Genomic DNA, 12,117 nt, shown 5'->3' on the forward strand with positions numbered 1-12,117 from the left:
TATGACATGGTGGCTGGGAATGCTTGCTTCAGTCAAACCTAGAACACATCACTGGGGCCACCACTTGTGGGTTGTTTCCTACTTAACATATAGCCACAGGTTCCAACATAAGAGGGCTGGCTGGGCAATTAGCTCCTTAATCTTGAAATACGGGGCCTGTGTCAGTTTTTTGGTACGTTTGCAATTGTAAATGCAGTAATTATGATGTCTAAGGTAAATTTAGGCTGCATTTATTAACCAGTTAATTCCTGTGGTCCTTTTATGTCCCTTTAGTGTGTACATGTGTCACAAGACTGTGTATTGTTTACACACACATATCAATTTATACTGTAGTACACTTTCTATCTACATTTACTGAATTATGCTTTCTTATTACAGTATTTCAGATCCTATAAATAAACAAAGGGGGGAAACCTACCTGATTTTTTGGAGAAGTGACTGCTTTTCTTGTGCTGTTGCTAGGTGCCCAGAATAATACACTGGGAAAAACATAATGTTCCAATTTGTTGAGAACCAGGTCATGAAGAAGGGACAGTAGAAATTCTTGTATGTAATTTTGACAATCTGCGTAGTTCCAACCCAGGAGAATGACACAGAAAGAATAATAAGTACTCCCCATACAATTTTAAGAAACATAGAGGTGCATGCTTGGCATCGGGATTTTTCGTGATTTTCTGGACCACTTTCTGTGCTTGCTTGTGCTCCTTCACCTCCTGAAAAAGTGAAAATATTTAAAATAAATGTTAACTAATAAACCCATCTGTGGTGAAACCTCAGAATTCACATCTCCCTAATTTCCTCTAATTGCCTGAATTACCTCTGATTACAACTTTTTGTTATTTATAAATGCTGAACTAGTTTTTTGTTTGAGGACCCATTCATTGTAAAGATGCTCAGCCATAGGGAATGAAAATGGATACAAGTTAAGCTTACTTTGTGCCAGACCAGGATAATATCTCTGGGAACATGATGCCATGACATTATCATGCTTTCAGAGCATAAGTGGTATTCATCAAAACTGCTATTGGCGAATGCTTTTTAATCCTCAGGTAACTTACAACACCAATAAATTATTTCTAAAGACAGTTTACAATGTAATGGACTTAGCAACCAGAAATGTCCTCTTATACATACTGTATAGTGTATAGTATTATACATAGAGTCAACGAAGGTGGCTCCACAGGCCTCAGTCAGTCAATCTGGAATTTGTCTGCATTGTGTAAACTCAAGTTTATGTGCTATGGATTACCCGCCACCTTTTGACTACAGCCTTATGGTTGGAAGGAAGAATTAATAAAAATCAGCCCATCTTTTTTAGTCCAGTGGCTGTTTTTACAAAAGATTGGCAGATTTTTACTAATTCTCCCTTACAACCATAAGGCTGTAGTCAAAAGGTGGCGGGTAATCCATAGCACATAAATTTGAGTTTACACAATGCAGACAAATTCCAGAAGGACAATATCCAGGTCTGCACATCGACAAGCTTTATTATAACATAAAGAAATAAAACCCACTTTTACTAGTAGTAGACTCTACATATCACTCTACGTAACACAGTATTTCATGTTCAAGGAAACATGTATTTTTAACCACTTAATCTCATGGGTGAAGAGCAAAGCATTTAGAAGCAGTTCTTACCCCCAGTGGGGTTAATTAGGATAAGTGGCAGGAAAAAAAAACATATTCCCAGTATATCAAGTTTTATATGCATTAAGTATAGAAAGTAATCTAAGTGGTTTGGTAGATGAATGTCCAAAACATCAAACTGACACTGTTTGTAAATTGTGTAACTTAATTGTGTAACTTAATTTACATTTTATTTCATTAGTTCAAGAGTTAATTAATAGACTCTTTAGTTTTTTAAAGAAAGCCTCTATATGCCTTTAGTTCTTGCTTTTAACCATGTAATATCACCAACAACGTATAGCCACTAGAGATTCTAAATGCTTTGGAATATCTTGTTCAAATTAATGCCTTAATATATTCACATTTCTATTTACCAGTTTGCTGCTATTAAACATCATACTGCAGAGGAAAATATATTGGTATTAGCCTTACTGTGAGGTCAACTTGCTTGGCAAGTGGCAACTTTTGTTTGGTTCAGGCGAATATTCGTCTACATTCTCCGTGTGTATGCGCTATGCAGCAACGCATACTGTATGTCCATACGAGCAACTCTATAGGTTGCCGGCAGGGACCTCCTCTGCCATCAACAATGATGATGATGATGGCAGACGAGCCCCCTGCTGGCAGACTTTTAAAATCCTGATGCCGCAACTTGGCCAGGAGAGAGCACTGGTCTCCCCGCTCCAAGAGTGAAAGGACCGTACCTTTAACTCTTGGAGCAGGAAGACCATGCTCTACCCAGGCCAAGTTGCGCCGTCAGGAGTTAAAGGGCCGTGCGAGTCTCTTGCACGGCCCTTTAACTCCTGATGGGGAACTTGGCCTGTCTCCACGCTCCAAGAGTTAAAGGTCTGTACGAGCGACTCTATTGGTCGCCGGCAGGGAGCTCCTCTGCCATTGGTTGATGGCAGACGAGCCCCCTGCCGGCGACCAATAAAGTCTGGTTGATGCCAGAGGAGGCCCCTGCAGGCGACCAATAGAGTCATTCGCAAGGCCCTTTAACTCCTGACGGCGAACCTATGGATTTCCGCTCCCATTAACCCCTGCGATGCTGCATAGATAAGGTAGTCTAGATGGGGAAGGGACCAGGAAGATTAGTAAATGAAGACGAATGCGAAGATTCTTTGTGTTGTGTGTCTTCGTGTACGTTTTGCCGCCGCCATGTTCGTATGTTTGGTATTCGGGCTTAACAACAAAAACACACCCTTCGTGTTCGTTTTCATGTTCGCCCTAATACGAATGCACAAGTCTAATACAAACTATCCACCACCATCTGTTAAACAGATGTGGCCCATCTCCATGCAGCATTCCGTTTAGAAGTTATAACTTCTTGTTTCAACCCAAGATATATATTGTATGTATGTATATATATATATATATATATATATATATGTTGTCTGATGTTACCAGTACATGAATCTTCCATAGGAATATTAGTAGAATCAATGCAAAGTTAAATACCATCCAACCAAGATGCTTGCTATTATTCAACAAATAATGAAATCAATAGTAGAAACAACATTTTGAAAAATATTCTTTACAAAGGAATATGTTAACTTTTATTTCTCAACAGAAATGCTTGTAGAGTGGTAAGCGGTGGTGTTTTTTGAGTATACTTTCAGACTCACTAAGAACATCATGATAGGATATCTTCTGTAAGGCATTAAGAAAGCATATATTCTAAATGAGTGAATTCATACGCAGTATCAGAAGCAAATATGAGATACTGCAGATGCATGTAACATCTAGCAAAACTTTACAAACATTGTATGACACTGCTTGCATGCTTTTCACAAGTAAGGGAAATAGCTTTCTTTTGGTTGTAACCAAAACTCAATTGGTTGGCTTTCCTTGACCTATGCATGGCTGCTATTTTACCTTAGGCTGTCTGTTTTAGTGTCACTGATTCTGATTATTTGTTCTAGTATTATAGCATAAATAGAAATATCATATTCTATTATTCTACAAAAAAATATAACTTTTATACGTGACAAAAGATTCATGATTCTAATTATTATTGTTTACAAACAAGCATTCTCTCCTAAGGATTGATTTCTGTACATAAGTAGAGAGTTTTTAACAATTAAAATAATTTAAATAAATCACTCAACCTATGCAGCATTAAATGACTTACAGTATAATATTTGAAGACATATCTTAATCCTGGATGTCTGATTTCCTTCATGACATAATGGACCTAAATTTCCGTATGGCATGATTATCTACACAGGCATACTACAACTATTTAAAGAATGAGCTATATTTAATATGGCAATTGTCATTTGGCATCAATAATGGAAATGTTTTTGAAGGCTAATCGTTCCATCTAAAGAGGTTGTCCAAGAGAAATTATGTGATTTTAAATCTATAAATACACCAGCTAAATCCAAAAGAAGAACATGACTAAAAATCCTTGCAAAGATAGGAAAGCAAAAATGAGAAGATGGCTTTACTTGACCACATTTCATTTTCTCGTGTTAGACATTAGGTGATCTTGTGATCTTTCTTAATCTTTCTAATCTTGAATGCCTTCACAATTCTCTCACCCTTTAATATTTTGTTAACCAAGTTAACATGCAATTATTTGTATTGATATTTTTCATTTTCTTGATACACACACCTAAATGTTAAAAGCAGAGCTTTGGCTATCATATCACACTGAAATAATCTGTTTTATAACACTGATACAGCTTGTTCCTTTATAAGCAACATGATTCATGTTTACTATACGATATTAGCAAAAAAACAAAATAAAACAAAAAATATAGAACAGTATTGTTGGGAGTATTTAGACATTTGGTATTATATCTTAAATATTGTTTGCTACTATGAGTTTTCCTTTCATGCCCAGTCACGAATGTGTTCATAACGTACACTTGATGTGCTTTGTAGAGCCCATACTGTTCAATTGAGGCTATTGAAATCACAATCACAATCGTCTTCCTTTCTTCTAAAAGGTCAAGGTTGAAGTCTTATTGATTTGGTTTTACAATTAATAAAATACAAGAAATGACCATCTAGCCCCAGTTAATATCTGCGTTTTAAACTGTGATAACTACTTCCAGTTAATATCTTTGGTTTGGTACATTGAAAAGATGAGTAATCTGTTTTTCAAATTGAAAAATAAACAAAATAGCAGAGAAAAAATGACAATGTTCTTCGTTTTCTTTTAACTTGAGATTTTCCTGAGAGGATAGTTTTCTACAATTCTTCTTTCTAACCTTCTCCACATTCCAGAGTCTTTCCTCTGTTAGCAATCAGTAATTTAATTATCAGCGATTAACGTCAAACGTCTTGGAAAAAAACACTTGGTAAAAAATGTTTAATATATAATATTTTTCTTTATGAAAGATAGTGATTTGAACTGTGCGCAAGATTTAGATGCCCACCAAGTTATATCTATGAAAATACCTGTAACTCTACTTGTTCTATTTTAATTCTTTGCATTTTAAATACGGCTGAAAGGCCAACATTTTGACAATACCTCAAGCTATCTGATGAAATAAAATATTGTAACTGGAATATTGGAACCCCAGTATTTAATTAATCCTACCTGAACTGATCTGCCCCATGTTGGATCTGTTCTGCTCATAATTTCCACGGGCACATCTACTTTCCATTTCAACCATAGAGGATGTTTCTTCAGTTGATGATATACGGCAAATTTTCTTTTTGCTGTTATTGCATGAGTTGGGGTAAGGAATTCCAGACAGACATCGGGAAACAGAAGATTGTGATGTATCTGATGAGAAGAAAAAGTTGGAATGAATTTGGCCCAAATATCCTTTTAATGAGCATTGGTAAACAAAGATGAAATGATCTCCCTTGAATATCATCTTGGAAACACGTGACCCACCCGTTGCTTTTTTGTTATCTTGTTATTTTTCAAATAATCCATTGGATTAGAAGACGTCCCAAAACGTTTGGAATCAGTTTCTTTTTGAGTCTCACATGAACCACAGAAGAGGAGAACCGATTTATACAGTTCTTCCAAAACCTCAGCAGTGTCCAACATGCATGTTATGATGGTGAAAGAAAAGTATAACTGTACAATTCTAAAATAGGTCTAAAAGGCAAAATTGTCTTGATCATTTTGATTCTTCACAATGTCTTCTTGTATGCGCCATGGTGCAGCCTTCTTAGACTCTGAGGTTCTGAGCAAATTGTGCACTTTGACTACAAATGCACATGCTCATCGAGCAAGCTTTTTTGAAGTTCACATGCTAAGTTCTACATTTCATTTAACTATTATTCTGGGCATACTTCGATTTTAGGATTTGGACAGAGAAAACCTAGTTAATTATATATATATATATATATATATATATATATATAGTGACAAGAAAAGATAAGTGAACCCTTTGATATGATCTGATCTTTATCTAAGTTAAAGTAATTAAGAAACACAATCTGTTGTAACTAATAGCTAATAGCTTTAACTTTTGTTCTTGTCCATATTGAAAACATCACTCAAACATTTACAGTGTGGGTTGGAAAAAGTATGTGAACCCTTAGGCTAATCACTTCAACAAAAGCTAATTGGAGACAGGAGTTAGCAAACCTAGAGTCCAATCAATGAAACGGGATTTAAGGTGTGGTTTAGAGCTACTTTGACATATGAAAATAACACTAAATAATCTTCAGTCCACAGTTTATTAATGGAGACAATTTAGTACTGTGGCTACTCTCCGTAGAGTAGTCCTCAAGAGCACCACGCAGAATGCTCAATGAGGTAAAAAAAGAACCCTAGAGTAACAGCTAAACATTCAAAACTCATGGGGTCCTTGGCAGGACACAGAAGAGGAAGCTGCTGCTCTCCAAAAAAATACATTGATACACACCTGAAGCTTGCCAAAGTGCACCCTCACAACGCCACTAGGAAAATGTTTTGTGGACTAATGAAACTAATGGAATCAAGGTATCATAAAGGATAATATCGAGATGGCTGTCCCCCAGCTGAAGCTCAATATAAATTGGGTCACAACTATTGGCCGCCTGCAGGGTCCTCAACTTTCGCCAACCAATTGGTTGATGCCAGCGGAGGACCCTGCAGGCGACCAACAGAGTCGTTCGCACGGCCCCTTAACCCCTGACGACGAACCTACGGATTTCGTTTCCGTCAACCCCTGCGATGCTGCGGAGATAAGGTAGGCTAGATAGGGAAGGGACCAGGGAGATTAGTAGACCAAGACGAACACGAAGATTCTTCGTCTTTGTGTACGTTTTACCGCCACTATCTTCCCTTCTTCGTTTCTTCGGGACGAACACAAAAACGCACTCTTCGTGTTCGTTTTCATGTTCGCCCGAAGACGAATGCACAAGTCTAATAACAAGACAGAAGATTAGTTTACTTTGGAGATAGTCTTCCTATGGGAATGTGCAGATTAGTCTTTTATTCATCTTTTTTTTCATCAGCTTTACACTATTACAGGACCATTTTGACAAATATCATATGAAGGGATTAGTTAAAAAATTATATAATAAATCCCTTCAATATATAATGTAGCTGTGCATGTATGCTTCGTTACTGTATAAAAGGGATACCCCTCTAATAACTTTATTTTTTATTTTTTTGTGCAACCTGCCATGCAATCCAAAATTCTATGTTGCAGTCCCCATCGGCAAGAAAAGGTTTAAAATTCTAAAGGCACACAGTTCAGTAATCTATCAACACTCTTTGATACTGATGTAGCTAGAAGCTCTTCGGGAATGTCATTGCCTGCTCTTGGAACAGTAAATTTAAGGTCTGCATCTCGACATAATAGGTGAGCAGACGTGTTCTGTCTAATCTATGCGTGCAAAGTCACTGATGGCTAAAATATGTGTTCAAAGGGACAGATGAGTTGGGAGAACTCTGGTCTGTGTCACCTGTGCCAATACTGGTAGTAAAGGTATTTTAGTTTTGGAAACTATATAAGCATATGGAATACACTAGATACAATACTTGTATATGTTTGTTGGACCTTAACAGTATTTTGGAGAATGTATATGTCACCCAAATGCATTAATTTTTCCTTAAACATCTTACATTTCTGAATGCTTTCAAAGGTGCTATTGCAACAAATTGCACTCTCTAGCATGTTAAGCAAAACAAATCAACAAAGCTGACACTTCATTGTTACATCTGGAGGTTTATTGAGATAAAGAGAGAAGAGAGAAACTTTAAGAAGTTTGTTCAGTTTCTACAGTCACTGCCTATTGGTGTCAGCTTTTGTGTCACATGACAATCAAGCGCACCTGGCAATTTCACAATTTATTTTCAGATATATGAAAGGTCAGTACAGGGACCTTTAAGGGCAATTGTTCATTGCACAGAATGAGCAGATTACAAGAGGTGTAGGGATCTGGTAAGTTCAGATAACAAAGAGCTTTATGCACAAGGATAGGGAATGTGGTGCACAAGCCCTTTATTTTACTTTCACTGAGATACTTGTTGTAAAAGATTATAAATAATTACAAGTCAGGTTCCAAATGAAGATAATATTTCCATACTGGTTCTTCTGTCCCCCCAATGTCACGCTTTTTTTAGGGCAGTGTTGATCATCCATGTGGCAAATGTTTTTGATGCACTGCTGACCACCATGAGATGGCTCTTTGATAAGGTGGGTGCGACCACCTTAAGCCTCATCCTTCCCTGTGTTTTTTTTTTTTTTTTAGAAACCTATAGATCATAAAATTCAATGACTATGATTAATCTCAGCCGCTTCCCTTTACAGTTTAAAAACTGGCCCTACATTGGGTTAAATACACATTAACTCATGTTAGTTGTTTTAGAACATCAAAGTCTATATGGTCTAGATCAGAGGTCTCCAAACTACAGCCCTGTGGGCCACATCGGACCTGCCACAAGTTTTTCTCTGGCCTGCTGCAACATGAGCAGAAACTTGTCCAGGCGGCAGGGCCACCTTATCTATTATAGTGATTAGGGAGCACCAAAGCAGAGGCCTGGAGTGACAGACCTTGTTCCGGATGGAAGATAGAAGATGGAGAGGAGAAAGGTAAGAGGTAAGGAAAAATGGGTGCTGTAAGGGCAAGTGTGACCCAGTATGTTTGTGTGTCTGGGCAGACATGTGTAAAAGCAGTGTATATATTAGGAGGCGTTTGTAAGAGAAATGTATTTGTATATGTGTGTGTTTATGGGCAGGCATGTGTAAGAGCAGTTTATGTGTATATGTGTGTAAGGGCAGTGCATGTGTGTGTACAGTGGGGCAAAAAAGTATTTAGTCAGCCACCAATTGTGCAAGTTCTCCCACTTACAAAGATGAAAGAGGCCTATAATTTTCACCATAGGTACACTTCAACTATGAGAGACAGAATGAGACAACAAAGTCCATAAATCACATTGTCTGATTTTTAAAGAATTTATTTGCAAATTATGGTTGGTCAATAACAAAAGTTCATATCAATACTTTGTTATATACCCTTTGTTGGCAATGACAGAGGTCAAACATTTTCTGTAAGTCTTCACAAGGTTTTCACACACTGTTGCTGGTATTTTGGACCATTCCTCCATGCAGATCTCCTCTAGAGCAGTGATGTTTTGGGGCTGTCGCTGGGCAACACGGACTTTCAACTCCCTCCAAAGGTTTTCTATGGGGTTGAGATCTGGAGACTGGCTAGGCCACTTCAGGACCTTGAAATGCTTCTTACGTAGCCACTCCTTCGTTGCCCGGGCGGTGTGTTTGGGATCATTGTCATGCTGAAAGACACAGCCACGTTTCATCTTCAATGCCCTTGCTGATGGAAGGAGATTTTCACTCAAAATCTCACGATACATGGCCCCATTCATTCTTTCCTTTACACGGATCAGTTGTCCAGACCATATGACATTCGCCCAATCCTCTTCTGGATCATCCAAATGCTCTCTAGCAAACTTCAGATGGGCCCAGACATGTACTGGCTTAAGCAGGGGGACACGTCTGGCACTGCATGATTTGAGTCCCTGGCGGCGTAGTGTGTTACTGATGGTAGCCTTTGTTACTTTGGCCCCAGCTCTCTGCAGGTCATTCACTAGGTCCCCCCGTGTGGTTCTGGGATGTTTGCTCACTGTTCTTGTGATCATTTTGACACCACGTGGTGAGATCTTGCGTGGAACCCCAGATCAAGGGAGATTATCAGTGGTCCTGTATGTCTTACATTTTTGAATAATTGCTCCCACAGTTGATTTCTTCACGCAAAGCTGCTTGCTTATTGCAGATTCAGTCTTCCCAGCCTGGTGCAGGTCTACAATTTTGATTCTGGTGTCCTTCGACAGCTCTTTGGTCTTGGCCATAGTGGGGTTTGGAGTGTGACTGTTTGAGGTTGTGGACAGGTGTCTTTTATACTGATAACAAGTTCAAACAGGTGCCATTAATACAGGTAACGAGTGGAGGACAGAGGAGACTCTTAAAGAAGATGTTACAGGTCTGTGAGAACAAAACCAATAGTGTAATATGTCAAAAAGAATGTAATTAAATATAGTGTAAGTTCCACTCACAAAAGGACTGGATAAGCAGGCTCATCAAATGTCAAACTTCTAAAACTGTAATCTGTAAAAGCAAGCATTCCTTTTAGAATGTCAAGGATTCTGTTTATAGCCTTATATTCATTTTTAAGATACACCAATATTTATATACATTTATATCAAATGATCAAACTATATTTAGTTGGATTTGATTTTATTTAATGTGTGTGATTTCCGGGACATCATACAATCTGACAGCTAGTAGTAGAGCCTCTAAGCCTCATGGGACAGACACGCCGCTCCGTCCGATAAAGAGAAGTTCTATATGCCGTACTTAAGGACCTGTACGGCATGAGAAGAAGTGAATATGCCACTCCCACTGATGATGCCGACATGTGTCTCCAGCCAGAGACGCAGTGACGCCGGTACATCATTCTACTTACCCGGACGGAGGGACGTGATGACGCCGGCACGCAGCCCCATGTAGCTGCATTGAGGAACGGAATGACGTGACCGAGGACGCAACTGAGGACGTGATGACGTACCCGGAAATCTCATATCTATTTAAATGGAAGCTATACGGAACTTTTTATGATTTATACTGCCGCTTGATTTCCTTTTCTCCTGATGAAGCCGACGACCCATCAGCGAAACGCGTTGAGAGAGAGAAAATAAATTTTTATAACCATACACCGGATGCTTTATTTCTACATGCTTTTGCACAATACTCCTTGAGTTGTGCTACATCTCAATTGTAAGTGCATTTTGATCTTTTAAGATCAGGTTACTGAAGATACTGCACCATCCTGGTTTATGCTTGCTTTTACAGATTACAGTTTTAGAAGTTTGACATTTGATGAGCCTGCTTATCCAGTCCTTTTGTGAGTGGAACTTACACTATATTTAATTACATTCTTTTTGACATATTACACTATTGGTTTTGTTTTTGTTTTTCTTCCCCTATGTATATGCGCTCCATTTCTTCTGGTTTGCATCTGTATACACTTTGAGGAAGAGTGTTGTTAGGTAGCTGCTCTCATTGTGGGAAGTATTTTTATTTATTTTATATTCACACGTGTGATTTTGGTTTTCCTATTTGTGTTCACATGTCTGTGATAGCCAGATATCTTGCTTGTTTGTAGGTGACCAAATACTTATTTTACCGAGGAATTTACCAATGAATTCATTAGAAATCCTACAATGTGATTTCCTGTATTCTTTCCCCCCATTCTGTCTCTCATAGTTGAAGTGAAAATTACAGGCCTCTCTCATCTTTTTAAGTGGGAGAACTTGCACAATTGGTGGCTGACTAACTACTTTTTTGCCCCACTGTATGGGCAGACATGTGTAAGGGCAGTGTATATGAGCAGACGTGTGTAAGGGCAGTGTATGTGTGTATAGGCATGCATGTATAAGGGCAGGCATGCGTAGGGCAGTGTATCTGTATGTGTGTCTGTAAGGGCAGTGTATGTGTGTGTATATATATCCTTGCTCGCCAGACTAAGAGCAGCTAGCCCTCCCTTGCATGTACATACATAAAGAATAATAATAATACTTTTGGTTCTATTGATTCATCCTCACATCATGTTTTTTTTGTTATTTGGGGGAGTAGGGGCCCCAGTGCATTGCTCTGCCCAGGGCCTACAGTGTTGTTAAAATGGCCCTGGGCATCTCTACACGCACACACACACACACAATCTAACACCTTACACATACATAGATTTACACAAAGCCACTCAAACATCATACATTTGCACATACAGTACATCCACACATAGCCACTCCAACACTATACACGTACATATACATACATGCATATTTTTTAATTAAAATTGAAGATCTTGTTAGGATATTTATTTAAAAAACAATCGTATTGGCATTTCTGTTAATCTGTTTCTCGGTTGAGCTAAACCTGCAATGCAGGGTTTTCATGTGATATTCCGCTGATTTCTGTTTCCTGGTGGTACTATTTTTGATATTTTATCTATGAAATGCAGATGTAAGAACAATATCTTTTCTCTGTAATTGTTGCATTTCTCTTGTTATGAATC

At 38.3% G+C, this 12,117-nt stretch overlaps 1 protein-coding gene across 2 annotated transcripts in view; it reads right to left on the reverse strand.

The window, feature by feature from the left end:
* SLC35F4 (solute carrier family 35 member F4) overlaps positions 1 to 12,117 on the reverse strand; it is a 63,624-nt gene that overhangs the window by 13,357 nt on the left and 38,150 nt on the right. Inside the window, exons 2-3 of one of the 2 annotated variants that reach the window (XM_053475621.1) lie at positions 5,177 to 5,365; positions 419 to 713 (exon numbers count right to left, since the gene is read on the reverse strand). In XM_053475621.1, the coding sequence (XP_053331596.1) occupies positions 419 to 713; positions 5,177 to 5,365 (484 nt within the window). The remainder of the gene's footprint in view (positions 1 to 418; positions 714 to 5,176; positions 5,366 to 12,117) is intronic. The other variant, XM_053475622.1, reaches the window with a different exon arrangement.

Source organism: Spea bombifrons, chromosome 9 (genome assembly GCF_027358695.1).
Source record: "Spea bombifrons isolate aSpeBom1 chromosome 9, aSpeBom1.2.pri, whole genome shotgun sequence".
In the NCBI taxonomy this organism is placed as follows: domain Eukaryota; kingdom Metazoa; phylum Chordata; class Amphibia; order Anura; family Pelobatidae; genus Spea; species Spea bombifrons.